Below are 21070 nucleotides of genomic sequence, written 5' to 3'. Positions count from 1 at the left end.
CAAGTTTTCTGAAGCTTATCAGCAGCATTTTATTCCTCCTTGTAATCCTGTCACCAAGAAGTGCCTTGATGATGATGACATTTCTGTAATAGTGTGTGTGTTTTCTGTCTGTCTGTGTTCTCTTTTAACTGACTAGCTTCTTTACATGATTTTTTTTTTAATTCTTTGTCAAGCAGTTCATGGATCTCTTTCTTTGGGGTCGCTTACTAGAACTCTATTAATTTCCTTTGATACTGTTGTATTTGCCTACATTTTTGTGATCCTTATAGTCTTGCATTGGTGCCTGTGAATTTGAAGGAGCAAGAACCTCTTCTGTTCTTTACAGATTATTTTTGGCAGATGAAGACCTACTCCTGCCAGGTAACCAGATAGACAGGCTTGCCTCCAGGATGACAGCTGAGCAGGGCCAGGGCCAGGCCATGCGGCTGCTTCCAGTTTCACAGTCACATCCTTCGTGGGCTGGCCTGTTACTTGTGCCGGTGTATCTCGCACCAGGTCCCCAGGTGATTGGGGCTACTTCTGGGTCCATGTTGGCAGGCTTATTACTTGGGGTGCAGATCAGCATGTCTCTCCCCAGGTCCCTCGAGAAGACTACTTCTGAGATTGAGCAATTGGAGCTGGCCATAGGGTTGCTTCCAGGTCCACAGTTGGGTCTGCAGACAGTGGACCTGTTATTGGGGTCAGACATGATGTGGTTCCTGCCTGCTCCATGGGGCTGGTAGTATGACCATGAGTGAGTGGGGCTGGAGCTATGATCCCAGGGGGATAGAGCTGTTTCTGGGCCTGCAGTCAGGTTTGTATTCTTCAGGCCTGCTACCAGGGTGTGGGTGCACCTCGTCAAAGTGTTTTTCCTTGGTCTTGGGCTCCACTAGGCTTTGCAACTTCCTATTTGGATTTTGAAGCTCTTGGATTGGCCCTTTTGTTCATGGATGGTTGCCAATTTAGTATTTCTGTCGGGGAGTGAGGGGTCTCATATTCTGTTATGTTGCTAGTAACCATGAACTTTCCATTTCAACTTTAGTGCTGGCCTTGTTGAATATAATGAACTCTACACTTTTCTTAAAATTCAAGGGAGAACAAACTTAGAGGGAAAATACCATTTTTTTCCTACTGAGAATCCCATATCTTTAAACCATTAATACAAAAAAAAAATCGCTTTAAATTGTTTATTCAAGTGCCCATCCTTTATGAGAATCATTCCATTGAAATTGTGCCTTCATAGGTGAAAACAGTGTTGGAGTGACAGTATTTTGAGTCAGAGATGGGACCATATGTGGAACAGGCTTTGTGACATACAGTTAGTAGACCTGTTTGTGTGTGTGTGTGTGTGTGTGTGTGTGGAGCGGGGGCGGTGGGGGGAGCGGGCGGAGAGAAACGTTAGTGCTGCTACATGCTTGTCACTATGTAGCACTGCTTTAAAAATTCTTCTCTCTCTCCTATCCACTTCCCGCAGATGCTGAAGTTGCTCTCATGGATTGCCTTCCCTGGCCTATCCAGAAGGAAAGGCTAGGCATGTGAAGACAGGAAGCCACAGAGAAGGACGAGAGAGGCATGTGGTGTTTGTATTGCCATCACATGCCCCTCTTGTCCTTCTCTGTGAGTTCCTTTCTTCTAGATTTTGCATTCCAACATCTCAAAGATATAGTCCAGCAGAACTGGCCCGTTATCAGAGGGAAAGGTAAGGAAATGAGTAGGCCAAGCTTAGAGTCATCTTTAGGGGACAGTGAAAACTTTAAAAGAGTAACTACCTTTGTCCCTTCACAGCCCGTCGTCTGTGTGTTACTTGTGCCTCCATTTTCATAATATCTCATGCGATTGCTTTTGCATGTTGCAGTTGTACTTTGCAGGCCACCAACTCAGCTGGACTGGAGGTGATTACTGTGTTACTTATTTTTTTTTTTTTGGTACCAGTTTTAGGGAGTATATTACATGAATGCCTTATGTTATTGTACTATGTACATTTCTTTCTTATTGAATTGGGCAAAAATCACGCCACTTTTCTCAGTGGCCCTCAGAGCCTGGTTTCTCAAAGTGTAATCTCCAGGCCAGCAGCATCTACATCACTCGAGAGCTTGTAGAAATTCAGAATTATAGGTCCCCCCCAACCTACAGAATGAGAATTAATATCATAATAAGATCCTCACATTTATTTGTATATTCACTAAAATTAAGTTTTTGTTATAAGCAGGTATTTTGCATGATACCAACCAAGTCCCCGTCTTATAGCAACCCAACTACAAATGCCCAGGCCTTTCTTATTTTCACTCATTTACTGAATGCGCTCGCCAGGTATCATCCGTTTATCTCTTACTTTTGAACGCTTTGGGTACCGTGGGTGCCATTACCTTTCTTAAAACAGGCCTTACCCATCAAAGATTCAGCACAGGCGTCTTTTTCAAGTTCATTCCTTCTGTCAAATACTTGTCTGTTGTGTAAGTTTTTTTTTTTTTTAATTGGGTCAAGGATAAAAAAGAAAATTATATAGTTAAATATGTTATAGATGTTTAAATATTGAATATTTTCAAACTTCAGAAGTTCTAAAAAATATAATTGAAAATTTCCTTGGAACCTTTCAACAATGTAATAATTTAAATACCATAATGTTAAAAACACTGAAAACTGATTTTAATTTTCCCACCACTAAGTATTTCATAGGACATTTTGAAGAGTATTAAATCCAACTTTAATATACAAATAAAATATTTTATACATAATTTTCAAGAATGTCATATAATTTGAATCACACATAATGTATGTGACTAGCTTCTGTCACTCAGTATAATGCCCTTATATTCATCCAAGATGTTACATGTATCAATAGTTTGTTACATTTTATTGCCGAGTAGTACCAATTTGTTTATTCACCTATTGAAGGATATTTATTTCCCCAGGTTTTGGCAATTATGAGTAAAATGGCTATAAACATGCATGTACAGGTTTTTATGTGACATGAATATTTGCCCTACAGAAATGAAAACTCAAGAATAGCATTGTTTCTCTTTTTCTTGACATAGAAAGGTATGGGAACCTAGATTTAAAAATAACTGCAGGAGCCCTGGCCGTGTGTCTCAGTAGATTGAGCGTTGTCCTGTGCACCAAAGGGTCGCCAGTTCAATTCCTGGTCAGGGCACATACCCAGACTGTGGCTTCCATTCCCCAGTTGGGATGTATATGGCAGCAACTGATCAGTGTTTCTCTCTCACATCAATGTTTCTCTCTCTCTCCCTCTCCCTTCTTTTTTCTCTAAAATCAATAAAACAAAAACCCCTCACAAAATACTTAATTCTTAAAACAAACAAACAAACAAACAAACAAACTGCAGGAGATCACATCTGAGAATATGCTTTCGGGGGTGGGGGGTGGGGAAACCCTTGAAGTGAATCTTTTAAAAATGGAATTGAAAGTCATAGTAAGTAATGACAATTTGACTAAAAGTAAAAGGTAAAAACATATAGATAAGCTTTTTTTTATCTTATATAAACTGAGTTATAATTTCAATTCTGCATGAATTCTGAGAAGACACAAAGAGTAACTCAGATTGATTAGACAGGTGAGAAGAGGTGCTAGTGCAAAAAAGAACAGCCAACCAGACTGTCTAAGGGCATGAGGTATATGGCATCTTTGACTTGACAACAGACATTATAAAAGGGGGTGACTTTTTTCAATAAGTATTTAAGGATTTTATTTTTAAGGCTTCTATTAATACTGCACTAATAAACTAATTTTCTTTTATAATTCTTTTAATTTTATTATCCTTGTGGTTTTTGAATGAGATCTACACACAGTTACCCATTTTATTGACTTCATGAAACAGTCTTTTTTTAAAAAAATACATTTGTATTGATTTTAGAGAGAGAAAGGGAGATGGAGAGAGAGAGAGAGAAACATCTGTGAGAAACACTGATTGGATGGGGACTACTGGGGGTCTAACCCACAACCCAGGCAAGTGCCCTGACGGGGAACTGAACCAGTGACTTCCTGGTGCATGGGCTGATGCTCAACCACTGGGCCACACCAGCTGGGCCATGAAACAAGTTTTATGTTTTGTGCAAAATGTTCAGTTGTTTCGAAATATGTCTGCGTTATAGGTTGGTTGTTTACATAGCTGACAATCAGTGAGGCACTGATGAACTAACAATCAATAGGTGAAGAGAAATGCTAGTCTTCACTGGGGAGTAATGGACTAAGTTTACAAGTAGTTCATTCTTTTTTAAAAAATCTTTATTGTTGAAAGTATTAAAGATATGGCCTTCTTTTCCCGGCTGATGCCTTCTAGCCTGCACCCGCCCCACCCCAGGCCTTCACCACACTATTGTCTGTGTCCATGGGTTATGCATATATACATATGAGTTCTTTGACTAATCTCTTCTCATCCACCCAACCATCCACCCCTGCCTTCCCTCTGAGATTCAACATTCGCTTAGCATAATACTCTCCAGGTAAAATATTTCACATGATGAGGACTTTAACCACAGTTTTAGATAATAAGTAAGGATGTTCTATAGTTGAAATTTTGTATTTTCAATGCAAAGTTATGAAGTTTGAATCAAGCTCTGAGTTTTGTGGAAGAAAAATACTATGCAAATAGTACATATCACATGAATTCCACTAACAAAGGATTAAGGTTTCAAAATATATAACATTAACAAGGCTTTGTACATGAAATTATACTTTCATTTGGCTTAGTTAATAAAGAGAATACATTCCAAACCCAAACACTGCCACTTAGAATGTATAGATTTTCGAGTTTTGGGAGAGCTATGAATCTGTAAAGCAGTTCATTTCCCCAGAGCTTTTCTTGAGACACATTAAAGCAGCGGTTCTCAACCTGAGGGTCGCGACCATCGGAAAGCACATATAGCATATCAGATATTTACATTACGATTCATAACAGTAGAAAAATTACAGTTATGAAGTAGCAACGAAAATAATTTTATGGTTGGGGGTCACCACAACATGAGGAACTGTATTAAAGGGTCGCGGCATTAGGAAGGTTGAGAACCACTGCAGAAACAGGGAAATGTAACTTCTCTTCACAATAAGATTTACTTAGTGGGCCAGAAAGCAAAAATAAGAAAATTCATAGGAGACCAGATTAGGCGGAGAGGAAATGGAAATCCTCTTTTTGTTTTTCAGCTCCCATTTGCTTTCTCACATGGTCTTGATCAGCTTTCTTGAACATAGCCAGAGGTTCAGTGAGAACCTGTAAACATCTCCAGGCTGTCAAATTGCCGATACTCTTTAATTTTTTGGTTTAAAAGAGCTTAAGATGGTCTATCTTCTTTGGAAGTATGTTTAAGATTGGCTAGTTTTTTAGTCAGATACTGAGACTTAGAAAAAGATGTCTCTACTTAGTTTCTAGTTTTACAGGCAGCAAATCATAACACACCTACGTGGGAATAATATGAACTTAACCAGTTCTAGAAACCTTCCGTACATTCCACATTTATTTCAGTTTAAGATGCAGAACTGAACTTCCTAGACATATGCCAGACGTGTTCCTCTTATGCCAGGTTAACAAGAATTGCGAGGCCGAGAGGAACACACAAGGTCAGCTGCGGCTGAGCCGGAAGAGGCAGCAAGCTTCCCGTTTCCAGTTGGCAGGGGCAGTTGTATGGAGCCCGTCTTCATGAATTATAGTCTGTCAATTTTTTTTTTCGGGTAAATCTGCTAGGCATTCTGTTGACATCTTTATGTAAATACTGAAAAATTTCATCCATTACATTTATAGGCACACATCAGGATTCTAAATAGAAGGATATTTTTATTCTAAGTGAAAAAAAAGTGGCTTAGATGTGAATCAAATAATATTAAGCCAAAATTTAGTAACTTTTAGCAGTTAAGTATTTTTACCTTAGTCCTAGGATCAATGCTGTTTTCACACTGAATGGTGGTGTTTTTTTTCCTTCTAAAGTGATTTTTGAGTTGTGTAATCTTTTTATTTTCATTTACTAGAGACCTGTTGCACGAAGAGATTCGTGCACTAGGCCTTCCCTTCCCTTGGCTGCTGGCACCGGTCTGCCTGTGGCACCCGGGACCCAGGCCTTCGCTCTGGCTGGGCTCTGGCCAGAGTTGGCCCGGGGCCATCAGGTTTGGCTCTGCGGCTTGGAGCCTACATATGCAAATTAACCACCATCTTTTTTGGGTTAATTTGCATACTCTCCTGCTTGGCTGGTTAGCATAGCAAAGGTACAGTCAATTTACATGTTGGTCTATTATTAGGTAAGATTTATTTATAATCTAAATTTTTATTGATTTCAGAGAGGAAGGGAGAGGGAGAGAGAGATGGAAACATCAATGATGAGAGAGAATCATTGATCAGCTGCCTCCTGCACGCCTCCTACTGGGGATTGAGCCCACAACCCAGGCTTGACTGGAATCGAACCCAGGACCCTTCAGTCCGCAGGCTGATGCTCTATCCACTGAGCCAAACCAGCTAGGGCTCTGTAATATTTTTAAATGACTAGGTCAAAAATATGAAAACCAACCATTTAAATAGTGGTAATCTTAGCCACAGAGAAAATATGAAAACAAATGATTTGAATAATAAAATTAGTGACAGAAAGTATAAGGTCTTAGTTAATTCACAAATGGTGACTTAAAAAAAGAAACCCTACTTCATGTATACCGTAGGTGTTGTAATTGCTTTAAATTTGGAAGTGCCTGATTCTTTATATATCTAAAATGTCTACACACTAAGTATCAGCAGTATGTTCTTTTTTTTAATTATTAAGGTATTACATATGTGTCCTTATCCTCCCTTGTGCCCTCCCCCCCCGCCCCCTTCCGCTCATGCCCTCACCCCCCCCCCCCCGTGTCTGTGTCCATTGGTTAGGCTTATATGCATGCATACAAGTCCTTTGGTTGATCTCTCCCCCTTACCCCCACCCTCCCCTACCTTCCCTCTGAAGTTTGATGGTCTGATCGATACTTCTCTGTCTCTGGATCTGTTTTTGTTTATCAGTTTATGTTGTTCATTATATTCCACAAATGAGATCATGTGATATGTACCTTTCTCTGACTGACTTATTCCGCTTAGCATAATGCTCTCCAGGTCCATCCATGCTGTTGCAAATGGAATACTACGTTGCTGTAACAAGGAAGGAACTCAGCTATATATTCTTATAGCCTATATATTCTTATAAAATAAAAATTTATTTATTAAATAAATGTTTATGAAGCTTCTGTTACATACTTGGCACTTTTCTAAGTCCTGGAGGTCACAGCAGTGAATAATAAAAACAGAAAAGGTAAACATTTAACCCTCATTTGGTTTATATTCTAGAAAGTTTGTTTATAAACTTAAGTGCAGTACAATCTATTCAAAACCAGTTTTCAGTTGTTTTCTGCATGATATTTAGTTTAAATGAATATAGTTTACTGTATTATGGGCTACCCAGAAACTAAAATGTCACTCTGTGACTTGTAAGCATATGAAGAATGTAAACAGTCATTGGGAAGGATTTAAACTTAAGAGAACATTTTATAGAGTAGGCTGATAGTTTATGGTTCATTCATTCATTTCTGGATGGAATATTTGTTGAATGCTCACTATGGTTGGTACTGGGTTGGATGATGTGGATATAAAAGCGAGCAAAAGCAGACACACCCTTAAGTACATTAACTTATGTATTGAAAATAGCTGCTTTGTGCTACACCAGAGCTGAGTAATTGTATAAGGCTCACAAGCCCAAAATATTTACTCTTCTAGATATTTGGGAAAGTTTCTCAACCTCCACTCTGCTCATTAGTTTCTCCTTTTATCTTTATTATTTCCTTCCTTTGGACTAACTTTGGTTTAGTTTCTTGTTATTTTTTAGAATTACTGAATTAGAATTAGTTCATTTATTTTATTTTATTTATTTATTTTTAATATATTTTATTGATTTTTCACAGAGAGGAAGGGAGAGAGATAGAGAGCCAGAAACATCGATGAGAGAGAAACATCGATCAGCTGCCCTCTGCACATCCCCCACCGGGGATGTGCCCGCAACCCAGGCACATGCCCCTGACCGGAATCGAACCTGGGACCCTTCAGTCCGCAGGCCAATGCTCTATCCACTGAGCCAAACCGGTCTTGGCTCATTTATTTTATTATATTTTTTGATAAAAGTATTTAGTGTGATCACTTTTACTCTGATCATTACTTTGAATGTGTCCCATAGATCTTATATATAGTGTTTTTATTAGAATTATTTTTTAGAAGTTTTATGTTACAGTTTTCTCATTCACCCAAGAGTTGTTTACTCGAAGGTTTTAAAACTTCTAGGAAGAAGGTCATTTTGTTTCTTGTTAAACATTTCTAGTTGTACTGCTTTGTGATCAGAGAGCTTGAAATAGTTCTTTCTTAAGAAACTTAGTGGCGGCCAAAACCGGTTTGGCTCAGTGGATAGAGCGTCGGCCTGCGGACTGGAAGGTCCCAGGTTCGATTCCGGTCAAGGGCATGTACCTTGGTTGTGGGCACATCCCTGGTAGGAGATGTGCAGGAGGCAGCTGATCGATGTTTCTCTCTCATCGATGTTTCTAACTCTCTATCTCTCTCCCTCCCTCTCTGTAAAAAATCAATAAAATATATTTAAAAAAAAAAAAAAAGAAACTTAGTGACGCCCTAACCGGTTTGGCTCGGTGGATAGAGTGTCAGCCTGTGGACTGAAGGGTCCCAGGTTCGATTCCGGTGAAGGGCATGTACCTTGGCTGCGGGCACATCCCCAGTAGGGGGTGTGCAGGAGGCAGCTGATCAATGTTTCTCGCTCATCAATGTTTCTAACTCTCTATCCTTCTCCCTTCCTCTCTGTAAAAAATCAATAAAATATATTTTAAAAAAAGAAACGTAGTGCCATCTTTGTGGCAACTGACATACGATCACTTTTGGTGAGTATTACACAGGTTTTTTAGAAGAAAATTTATTTGCCATTATCACAATTTGTAATAAGAATAATGAGTTAAAGACTTTGATTATTAGTGTGTATCTGTCTTCTTGCATTTCCTATAGATTTTCCTTCATAGAGGTGGTTTCTGTGTTACTTGCTGCATACATATGTGTAAACATTATAGTTTAGTTATGAAACTTGGATGACCACATATTTAATGCTTTGGAGCTTGAATTCTATTCTCTCTGCAACCAAGATTGCCATGGTTGGTTTCTAATTTTCATTTGTCTGGAATATCTTTTCCCCATCTCTTTATTTTTATCTTTTCTGAATCAATTAATTTTAGATGTATCTCTTATATACAGTACATAGCTGGATCTTGGTTTGTGAGCAAATTAAAAATCTTGTAATAAATGTAAGTTCATTTATTCTAATTTTATGACTGATATTCTTTTATAAAAAGGCTTTTAATTGATTTCAGAGAGAGGAAGGGGGAGAGAGAGAGAAACATCAATGACTTGAGAGAATCATTGATTGGCTGCCTCCTGCATGCCCCCTACTGGAGATTGAGTCCAAAACCCAGGCATGTGCTCTGATGGGGAATAGAACAGTGACCTCCTGGTTCATGGGTCAATGTTCAACCACTGAGCTACACCAGCCAGGCATATGACTGATATTCTTGGTCCCAAGTCTGTCTGAATATTTATAATTATGTGCATTTGATTATATTTGCTTGTTTCTTTATGAAGCTGTGTATGTGTTTTCTTTGTTCTTTTTTTATTTTTAGAAGTGGTACTTAGAAAGGTTTGTAGTTTTGTTTTAGTGGTTACCTTTGTCCTAATCTCTTTTCTAATGCTCTTTGTCCCTTAACTTTTTATCAGGTGATTTGCTTATTGGCATTTTTAACTCCCACTGGCATACAACAATTGGTGAGCTTATTCTGCTTTTCTCTGTCACTCTCTGTACTCTCATTTTTCAGCTGTATCATTTGTACTTAATCACAACATATAATATCTGTACACAAGTCTTCCATACTGATTCACTGTTTATATGTATTGAAATGTTCACAATCAGTCCTTTGCTGTTTTTTTTCTGAGTCATGTCATGGTTGGGTGAAGTACATTCCTCTAGTACATTCCTCAAGAAGGTTTATGAAAACTGTTTTCCTTTAGCCTTTGTACTCGGAGCTGGTTCACACTTGGTTTGAGTTTTTAAAAATTGCAGCTCCACTTTTGCCTTGCCTTGTATTTTATTTTTGAAAAGGTTAATGCTAGTTTAATTCTTCTGCTTTTGTAAGTTACTTGATCTTTTACAAGGAAGCCTTGAAGATGTTTAAAATTAATCAGTGGAATCTAAGAACTTCGTTAGGATATGTCTTAGAACCAATTATTCTAATATAAATTTTCTCAGGTACCTGTATGATCTTTATTTTTCCTTTTTTAATGGTTACAAAATAACATTTTTATTTTTTAATCACATTAATTGGGTGGCATTGGTTAATAAAATTATATAGGTTTCAAGTGTAGAATTCTGTGATAGATTATATGTATATTGCATTGTGTGCCTATCACCCCAGATCAGGTCTTCTTCCATCACCGTATATTTGAGCCCCTTATCTCTTTATTAACACCCCCACCCCCTTCCCTCTAGTAACCACCATACTGTTATCTGTGTGTATGAATTTTTGTTTGTTTTTCTTATTTGTTTACTTATTGCTTTGTTTTATATCTCACATGAGTGAAATAATATGGTTCTTAACTTTTCCTGTCTGTCTGACTTTGCTTAGCATATTTTCAAGATCCATCCACGTTGTCACAAATGGCAGTGTGTAAATCAAATCAACACTAATAAAAGAGAAAAATGGTAATTGGCGTACGAGCTACCCTTTTCATTGGCTAATCAGGGCTATATGCAAATTAACTGCCAACTAAGATTGGCAGTTAACTGCCAACAAGATGGCGGTTAATTTGCATATGTAGGCACAATGCAGGGAGGTGAAAGGGAAAGCAGGAAGAAGCCCCCTGCCACTGACAGTGATCGGAAACCCAGGGGGGAGCTAAGAGCTGGGGGGCAGGGCAAAGGCGGCCCTGGGGCCGCCTTTGCCCTGCCCCCCAGCCATGATCGGAGAATCAGGTGCCTTTTCCGCCCTGGCCAGTGATAGCAGGAAGTAGGGGTGGAGCCAGTGATGGGAGCTGGGCACGGTCGAAGCTGGCAGTCCCAGGAGCTAGGGGTCCCTTGCCTGGGCCTAAAGCGAAGCCCACGATCGTGGGGCCGCTGCAGCTACGGGTCCCCGCTGCCTGGGCCGGACGCCTCAGCCAGAGGCGTCCTGCAGGGGCGGGGGCAGAGCCCGCCGATCGCGGCACATCCCGCTGCCACTGCAGGTCCCCGCTGCTCGGGCCGGATGCCTAGGCCAGAGGCGTCAGGCCTGGGCAAGGGGCTGATCCTGCGATTGGAGGGTGATGGGGGTCAACGCCTGAGGGCTCCCAGTATGTGAGAGGGGGCAGGCTGGGCTGAGGGACACTCCCCCCCGCCACCGAGTGCACGAATTTTGTGCACCGGACCCCTAGTATATATATATTTTAAAATGTATTTCACATACATTTTCCTGGATTATAGTTTTAAATATTAATTCTGATCCATTGTTTCATTTTTCTTCTTCAAGGAATCAAATTATTCAAATCCCATTGCTTCATTGCCTTATCTCCCATTCTATTACAGCAGGTCCTCGAATAACATTGATTAGTTCAACATCCTTTTGTAATGAGAAAAAAATTGATTCATGAGTGGGGCTACTGTTTGTATGGAGTTTGCACTTTCTTCTTATGTCTGGGTGGGTTTTTTTCTGGCTACTCTGGTTTCCTCCTACACCCCAGATATGTGCACATTAGGGTAACTGACATGTCTAAATTGTCCCAGTATGAGTGAGTGTGGGTGAGTGTGTGAGTGCGCTCTGCGATGGAAGGGTGTCCTGTCCAGGTGGGTTCCTGCCTGTGACCTGAGCTGCCAGGATAGGCTTTAGTCACCTACGACCCTGAACTAGAATCTGTAGGTTGGAAAATAATTATCTTACTTGTGTTTAGCTAATCTTTTATAAATGTATGTATAGCTCACATTTATTTGTTTAATATTAGAAGTGTTTTGGGTCTTTATTTAGAAGTTTGGTGATGTTTTTGTGCTCAGAAACATGCTGCAGGAACTAAACTCCTTTTTATGTCAGTCTATGGTAAAACCGGTTTTATTATACGTTATTTCACTTAAAAGTGGCAGTTTCCAAGAACCTATCATTGATATTAAGTGAGGACTTACTGTACTTTCTCCCTGACATTTTTTTTTTTTACTTCTCTCTTTATCTCATTTTCATTCACTTGTTTTCTGCCATTTTCAGTGCTTTTTATTAAATTTTATTTGGACTTTATTCTCATTTGGATGCCTTGTAATTTATTTTTCATTTCTGAGGTAATAATTGTCTTCTTATTCCTTTTCTTTCTTAAGTTCAATGAACTTCCTCCATCGCTTCTTCCCTCCCTCCATCCACATCCTTCTCCTCCTCTCAGTTTTTTGTCTTCTAATTCAGAGGGCATTTCCATGTACCCAGTTGCTTGTTATATTTAATTTTGCTTTGAGTGTTGTTGCAGTATTTTTCTACTTCATGGTTGTTGTTGTTTTGGGGTGGGGGTAGAATTTTCCTCAATTGATGTGTGTAGGTCTTCATTTTCTGTTACTTTGTAGTAAATTTTTATGGAACTGTTCATCTTTAATGTTTGTTTGTTTATTTTTATTTATTGTCTAAACTTTTACTAGGTCATATGTCTCCTTTTCCCCCAATTGACCCCCCACCCCCTCAGCCATTCCCACCCCAGGCAAGCCCGCACCGCCCCAGTGTCTGTGTCCATTGGTTAGGCTAATATGCATGCATACAAGTCCTTTGGTTGCTCTCTAATAATCACCCCCACCTCCCCTGCCATTTGTCTCTGGATCTATTTTTGTTCTTCAAATTGTGCTGATCATTATATCACACATATGAGTGAGATCATGTGATAGTTATCTTTGTCCGACTGGATTTTTGTGGTATTATGATGTATTTTGTGAGACTCTGGTTCAGTACAGCCTTTGTAGAGCAAAGTCTAGGCACTTGTTGGTGTAAGGATATAACTAAATGGAACAGAATGGCAGATCCAGAAATAAGCCATTCCACTTATAGCCAATTGATTTTTGACAAAGATGCCACAGCAATTCAGTAGGGGAAATGAGTTTTTCAACAAATGGTACTGGGAAAATTGGATTTCCATGAACAAAATAATGAACTTAGTTGCTTATATCACATTAAACACAAAAATGAACTCAAAATAGACTCAAACTACTAAAACTTCTAGGAGAAAACAAGAGACAAATTTTGTGTCTTTAGGTTAGAAAAAGAATATTTATATATAACACAAAAAGCACAACCAATGAAAGAAAAAATAGCTAAGTTGGGCTTTGACAAAATAAAATTTTGCAAGTCAAAAGGCGCTGTTAGAAATGAAAGGGCAAGCCATAGACTGGGAGAAATTATTTACAAATTGTATATCTGATAAGGAACTTATCAGAATATATAAAGAACTCTTTTAATTGAATAAGAAGAAGACAACTCAATAAAAATGGACAAAAGTTTTGAATACATATTTCACCAAAGAAGATATACTAATGGCTAATCATCACATACAAATGCTAAACATCACTAGTAATTTGGGAAATACAATTAAAATCATAATGAGATACTACTTTACACCAACTAGAATCATTATAAAAAACTGACAATACCATGCATAGGTGAGTATGTAAAGAAACTGGAGCCCTCATACATTGTTGGTGGGTATGTAAAATGATACAATCACTTTGGAAAAACAATTGGGCAATTTCTTAAAACTAACAATATAAACTTACAATATAACCAGCATTTTCACTCCTAGATATCTGCCCAAGGGAAATAAAACATAAATCTATGCAAACACTTAGATGTGAATATTTACAGCAACATTATTCATAATAGCCAAAACCTGGAATTAATTCAAATATCAATCAGCTGATTAGTGGGTTTACAAAATGTGTTATATCAATGCAGTATCATACGATTCAGCAATTAAAAAGGAATAAACTACGTGATGTGGCATGTATAAACCTCCAAAATATAATGCTAAGTGAAAGAAGCCACACACACACACACACACACACACACACACACACACACGAATTGTGAACTCCATGTATATAAAATTTCCAGATTGTATGATTTTCATTTATATAACATTTCTCTAAGACAGAAAACATACCAATGATTGTCTTGGCTGGAGATGGGAGTGGGAATTGACTACAAATTGGCTCAAGGGAGCTATATGGGGTGATGGAAATGTTCTAAAACCACACAGTGGCCCTAGCCGGTTTGGCTCAGTGGATAGAGCGTCAGCCTGCGGACTCAAGGGTCCCGGGTTCAATTCCAGTCAAGGGCATGTACCTTGGTTGCGGGCACATCCCCATTAGGGGGTGTGCAGGAGGCAGCTGATTGATGTTTCTCTCTCATCGATGTTTCTGACTCTCTATCCCTCTCCCTCTCTGTAAAAAATCAATAAAAAATTTTAAAAAAACAAAAAAACCCCACACAGTGGTAGTAGTTGCAAATTTTATAAATTTACCATCCATTGCTGAATTGTATAATTACAATGGGTGAACTTTATGGTATATGTAAATTATACCTCAGTAAAATTGTTTTTTTTTTTAAAAGTAAATTGAGGAAGGACTTCTAAGTAGCTGAAGATATTAATAGTGGCTGCCTTCCTTTTCATCTCCCAATATTTCCTCTACAAACAATACAAAACAGAATAAAGGGAGAAATGAAACTTCCATAAAAACCACACTTCTGTCACCACTTGAAGATAGGATATCAAAAATCCAAAATACAGTGGGGCCTTGACTTACGAGTTTAATTCGTTCCGAGACCGAGCTCGTTAACTCAAATTACTCTATCAACTCAAAGCAAAAAATCGGCCGAGAGACAGCTGGTATCTCAAAAAACTCGTTAGTCGGGACACTCGTAAGTCAAGGCCCCACTGTAATTGTAAATAGAATGGAAAAAACACCAAAGCCCAGTGTCTGATCTCTCCAACTCCTAGTGTTCTTGCAGATCAGAGTATGGACTGCATGAAGGGCCTAAAATTAAAAGTACCATGCAATTAAAAGGGTCAGGTTTTTAGCTTCTGGGGAGGGGAGGTAGAAGGGTGGTCAAAGGCAAAAAGGGAGAGGCACCTTTGGTAACGGGGTGTGAAGGAGGAAATAAGTATAAGGGGAACTTTTAGGGTTCTGCAAAACAGAACCAAAAAGTGAGGTCATACAACTCCATCAGGAATGTGCAGCGTTTAATTAGCTCCTCTTTGGTTCTCTCATTTCCAGCATCTTCCTGTTCAATTTCTGGCTAGCCTGCCATTCTGGCACTTGACCTAATAAGTAGAACTGTGGCCTTCCCTGTTCATTCATTACCAAGTTTGTTACTTTTGCCCTGGCTGGTTTGGCTCCAGTGGTGGAGCATCAGCCTGTGGACTGAAGGGTCCCCGGCTCTATTCCATTCAAGGGCACATGCCTGGGTTGTGGGTTAGATCCCTAGTAGCGGGCCATGAAGGAGGCAGCCAATCAATGATTCTCTCATCATTGATGTTTCCATCACTCCCTTTCCCTTCCTCTCTGAAATCAATTATTTTTATACACACACACACACACAAAAAAAAGAAAAAAGTTTGTTACTTTTACTGATGGTGAGTTTGCTGTTTTATTGACAATGCATCTGGATAGAGTTTTTCCTGTCTTAAGCTCCAAATCAAATCAGCTATTGGTATTCATGAAGCCTGTCATCCTTTACAAAAACTATAAGGTTTTGAACTAGCTTGGGGGTAGTGGGAGGATGGGAGCAATCTCCTAGAACCATGGTCGGCAAACTGCGGCTCGCGAGCCACATGCAGCTCTTTGGCCCCTTGAGTGTGGCTCTTCCTAAGCCTTAGGAGTACCCTAATTAAGTTAATAACAATGTACCTACCTATATAGTTTAAGTTTAAAAAATGTGGCTCTCAAAAGAAATTTCAGTTGTACTGTTGATATTTGGCTCTGTTGACTAATGAGTTTGCCGACCACTGTCCTAGAACATCACAGATTGCCATATATTGTCTATTTCATATGACACAGATCACATATTCATATATATCACATATGATATATATGAAAAATGTGGTCTCTTCATAATTATTGCATAGAGTTAGGATATTTAAGGGCAGGTGTATAAATTACAGACCAAATTACAAATCCTGCCCACTTCCTGCTTTGTAAATAAAGTTTTACTGTAACAGCCACTCTCATTTATATATATATATAGTGGCTATTACAAGTAGTTGTGAGAGTTTGTATGGCCTACAAAGCCATAGTTTGTATGGCCTACAAAAAGTTTGCTGACCTTTGCTTCAGAGTATTATCATCATAACATTATAATTTTCATTATAAGTAACACTATTACTTTAGTGTTTTTTTTTATTGATTTTTTTACAGAGAGGAAGGGAGAGAGATAGTTAGAAACATCGATGAGAGAGAAACATCGATCAGCTGCCTCCTGCACATCTCCTACTAGGGATGTGCCAGCAACCCAGGTACATGCCCTTGACCGGAATCGAACCTGGGACCTTTCAGTCCACAGGCCCACGCTCTAGCCACTGAGCCAAACCGGTTTCGGCCTACTTTAGTGTTTTTAATTTCACATTTATCCTTATGTTTGTTTTCTTGGAAGGCAGCTATGCTCACCACTATACCACCAACGCCTTCATGTTTGTTTTCTTAATAACCTAATGTGGCAAGCTGAATAGATAGTAAATTATCATCAGATTTCAAAAACTAATGGCTAGCTTGCATAAGTATAACATATAAATTATAATTTAAATTAAGTATTCAAAATTAATATTTTAATCTAATAATCTAACAGTCCTAAAATTTAACAACAGAATACAAACAGTTCAATACATTAATTTTATTTTGGCCTTAAATAACATTAATTCTAACAATATCTTTCTACATTCACTTTTGCCTCCATCTTGCTTGCTCTTGCATGACAAAAATACTGCAAAGTCTTAGATGTGAAAAATGCATTTTTTTTCCTTTGACATTCTGAAATTTCATTTAACTCTTAGTTTACATTTAAACAGGGAATGTTTAAATCATTTAATACTAAACACTTTATGCAGCAATTTTCTTAGTTCAACTTATTTTACCTGCTAGAAGAGACATTCAGTGTTCTTTGTTGATTAATATGTCTGTGGATTGAAGAAAAGGGAGAGAGGTGTTCTGGAAATGTGTCTTCTCCTTGGCGTGTTAAAGATAGGCCAACAAATGCTTCACTTAGCATATCCCCTCTGTCTAAAGGCCCCAGGAGTTCTGTTAAAAAATGATAAGACATGAGTCAAATACAGATAGTTCCCTTGAGTATGATTACAGGAAAGCTTCTATATGCCCCAATGAAACGTAAAAAAAAATAAAAAATAAAAAAATGGCAATTTACTGTGTAGTGCACAGTGGAAAACATATAGTCACATCTCCTATTACTTTTGTCATTCTTACACTTAGTTCAATCAGGGGTTTCTGATAATTGACTAACGAATGTTTTTTGAATTCACATTTAAAAAATTTGCAACAGCATGGATGGAACTGGAGAGCATTATGCTAAGTGAAATAAGCCAGTCAATGAAAGAAAAATACCACATGATCTCACTCATTTATGGATAATAAAGACCATTATAAACTGATGAACAAAAATAGATACAGAGGCAGAACAGCATCGGACAGACTGTCAAACTACAGCGGGAAGGCCTGGGAGGTTTGGGAGGGGGCGGTAAGAGATCAACCGAAGGACTTGTATGCATGCATATAAGCGTAACCAATGGACACAAGACACAGTGGGGTAGGGGAGGCCGGGAGAATGTCAAGGGGGGGGGGGGGGGGAAAGGAGACATATGTAATACTCTTTGTAATACTTTAAGCAATAAAACAAAATAGAAAAAATAAAAAATTCTAACCTGATTATTCATAGTGTATCTTTTGTTCTGAGGTGGGTCTCTTGCAGACAGCATATATATGGGTTGTTTTCTTAGCTATTCAGCTACCCTGTATCTTTTGATTGGAGCATATAATTTGTTCACATTTAAAGTGATTATTGATAGGTACATATTTATTATCATTTTATTCTTTATACCTATCCCCTCAATTTGTTTTCCTTAAAGAAGGCCCTTTAACATTTTTTGCAATATTTGTTTGGTGGTAATGAACTTCTTTAGCTTATATTTGTCTGGGAAACTATTTTGCTTTCAATTTTAAATGATAGCTTTGCTATGAATAAGTAGTCTTGGTTGTAGGTTCTTGCTTTTCATCACTTTGACTATTTCATGCCAATCCCTTCTGGCCTGAAATGTTTCTGTTGAAGTCACCTGACAGTCTTATGGGAACTCCTTTGTAGGTAACTGTCATTCTTTTGCTGCTCTTAAGATTCTCTCTTTACCTTTAGCCTTTGCAATTTTAATTATGATATGTCTTGGTGTGGGCCTCTTTGGGTTCATCTTGTTTGGGACTCTCTGTGTTTCCTGGGCTTATGTGACTTTTCCCTTTAACCAGGTTAGGAAAATTTTCAGTCATTGTTTCTTCAAGTAGGTTCTCAATCCCTAACTCTCATTTACATATTTCAGAGGCACAAATGGAAGTCCAAACAACCTAGATGCACACTATGGGTGCTACTTTCCATTGTCATATACTCATGTGTTAGACCCAAAGAGGGTATTTTCACTACAGTGATTGTGAAAAGTGAAACAAGTGCCCAGCTGGTGTGGCTCAGCAGTTGAGTGTCGACCCAGGAACCCAAAGGTCATGGGTTTGATTCCCAGTCAGAAAACATGCCTGGGTTGTGGGCTCAATCCCCAGTAGGGGTTGTACAGGAGGCAGCCAATCAATGATTTTTCTCTCTCATCGTTGTTTCTATCTCTCTGTCCCTCTCTCTTCCTCTCTCTTCAAAAACAAAACAAAACAAAACAAAAAAAACCCAGTAAAAACATATTTAAAAAAGTGAAGCAAGCATCCTTTTACTTGTGAATCTGTTAGAAGAGGGTTGGCTTGCATTCATATTTGCAATCATGAAATCCATCATACATAATGAAGGATTAATGTTGAGATTTCTTTTCCATGCAAATGTAAGTACTTCCTCATATGTATATGTATACATATACAGGGTATCCCCAAAAATGTATACACACTTTAAATAATTATTAGTTCCAATGATTTAAATCTGAAAAGAAAGATGCATCAATTGAACTCTTAGTCATTAAGTGTGTATACATTTTTTGGGACACTCTATATATCTGTAAGTTTCTTCTTGCCTTTTGTTAGTGCATAAATCAATGGCATAGTATAGCCCAATACTACATCGTACACCATAAATAACCGAGTGAACTGTCTTGGTGCCATCACTGAATAATGTGGTACTAACACTTAAGTACCTAACATTGTTATATATTGTGTAAGAATTCTTTCATCATCTTGAGCACTGGAAAACTATAAGAAATAGTTTTCCGCGTCTGGTCACTTTATACTCTGCTGGAATTGAATTTAATGCAGTGAAGCTGGGTTTGGAGATTGCTGTCTGATTTGAATTCTATTTACTTGCATCTTTAGTAAGTTTCTTTCTGGTAGCACTAGCAGGACCTCTTCATGAATATAACAGTGAGTTCTTTGAAGTAACTGTGATGCTGCATTTGTTTCTTTTCTGCATGTCATTTTAACCTACTCAGTGTTTTCCTAACTACCCCATCAATATCAACATAGTGCTGAGGTTTTCCTGTCACATCTTTAATAGTCATTAAAGTTATCCACATCCTAACTAGTTGTACTTTGGGCAGTGCAGATTCTCCTCTGTTAGTACCTTTATTCCTACCTCTGTTAAAGGGATGGAAATAGTAACAAAAACCATTGTAAGGTAGCATTGGCTGTGTGTGTGTGTGTATCCTACTTCTGCCACATTCCACCATGATTTTCAAGTAAAGATGTTATATTGCCAAGCAAAAGAAGGGTTGCTATTTTTCTTCTGTAGCCATCTGCCCAATGGTTGCTGGTTTATTGATAGGCGAAACATCACTAATGTCTTATGGATTTGACACCAGTTGGGCAGGACTGGATCAGCCAGTAGGTGAAACCAGCCAAGGGTGTGGGGGTCCCTGACTACTGGCAGGTAAGTGTGGAAGTCACACCCACTAAAACCCTCTCCAGTAATTTGTGGCAGATGCTTCCTGCCTTCTACTGCAATTGTACCTCTGTAGGTCATTGATTCAAGGGAAACATCATCCATTAACCCTGGGTGATGGGATAGGATGTTTAATACCCACATAACCCCTCATTGTGGTCACTACACCTGAGTGCTATGTGGCAGGAGAGCCACACCCATTCTCACTCCTGAACAAATAGGACGGTCTGTAAAATGCTTACGTCAACACATTTACCATCCCTTTTACTTGGCAGCTTGACTTAGCTCCTCCTTCCAAATTCCACCCTTACTGAATGACCCAGACATATCCCACCAAATGCACATGACATATTAATACACCACGCATTGTGAGATCCCATCCTCGATGTGTCATCCCCTATGCATTTCTCTAACTGTAGGATTCTTGCTATGTATGCATAGTTAATATAAATCCTTCTCTTTTGCAATATTTGAATCCAGGCCTATCTACCTAACCCCATGTGCCATTACCAGCTAGGCTACCAAGGCAAGAAGGGGTATTATTGGCAATATATAGATAGCCATAACATGATTATTGGACCAATAAAACATGATAGTATTTTTTTATTGAGGGGAGAGAGAGAGAGAGAGAGAGAGAGAGAGAGAGAGAGAGAGAGAGAGAGAGAGAGAGATCTGTTGTTACACCTTTTTATGCATTCATTGGTTGATTCTTGTTATGTGTCTTGATTAGGGATCAAACCCACAACCTTGGCTATGGGGACGATGCTCCAACCAACTGAGCTAACCAGCCAGGGCCATGATGGCATTTTTTATGTACTAATTTTGTAAACCAAAAGCATAAACAAACATTATGAGCTATTTGAACCCAGGGGTGTTTTCTAAGTGTGGACATCTTTGACAGCGCCAAATCTCAAGG

The 21070-nt window shown here is 38.7% G+C and overlaps 1 protein-coding gene across 3 annotated transcripts in view; it reads right to left on the bottom strand.

The window, feature by feature from the left end:
- The window catches only part of WDPCP (WD repeat containing planar cell polarity effector), a 272798-nt gene that overhangs the window by 13519 nt on the left and 238209 nt on the right, over positions 1-21070 (bottom strand). For 2 of the 3 annotated variants that reach the window (XM_059659667.1, XM_059659668.1), the window contains exon 15: positions 17147-17309. In XM_059659667.1, coding sequence (XP_059515650.1) covers positions 17147-17309 — 163 coding nt within the window. Of the gene's footprint in view, positions 1-2366; positions 2426-17146; positions 17310-21070 lie in introns of all 3 variants that reach the window. The other variant, XM_059659666.1, reaches the window with a different exon arrangement.

Source organism: Myotis daubentonii, chromosome 12 (genome assembly GCF_963259705.1).
Source record: "Myotis daubentonii chromosome 12, mMyoDau2.1, whole genome shotgun sequence".
NCBI classification, from domain to species: Eukaryota; Metazoa; Chordata; class Mammalia; order Chiroptera; family Vespertilionidae; genus Myotis; species Myotis daubentonii.
The sequence above is the reverse complement of the archived record's forward strand: the minus strand, read 5'-3'. Positions and strand labels throughout refer to the sequence as shown.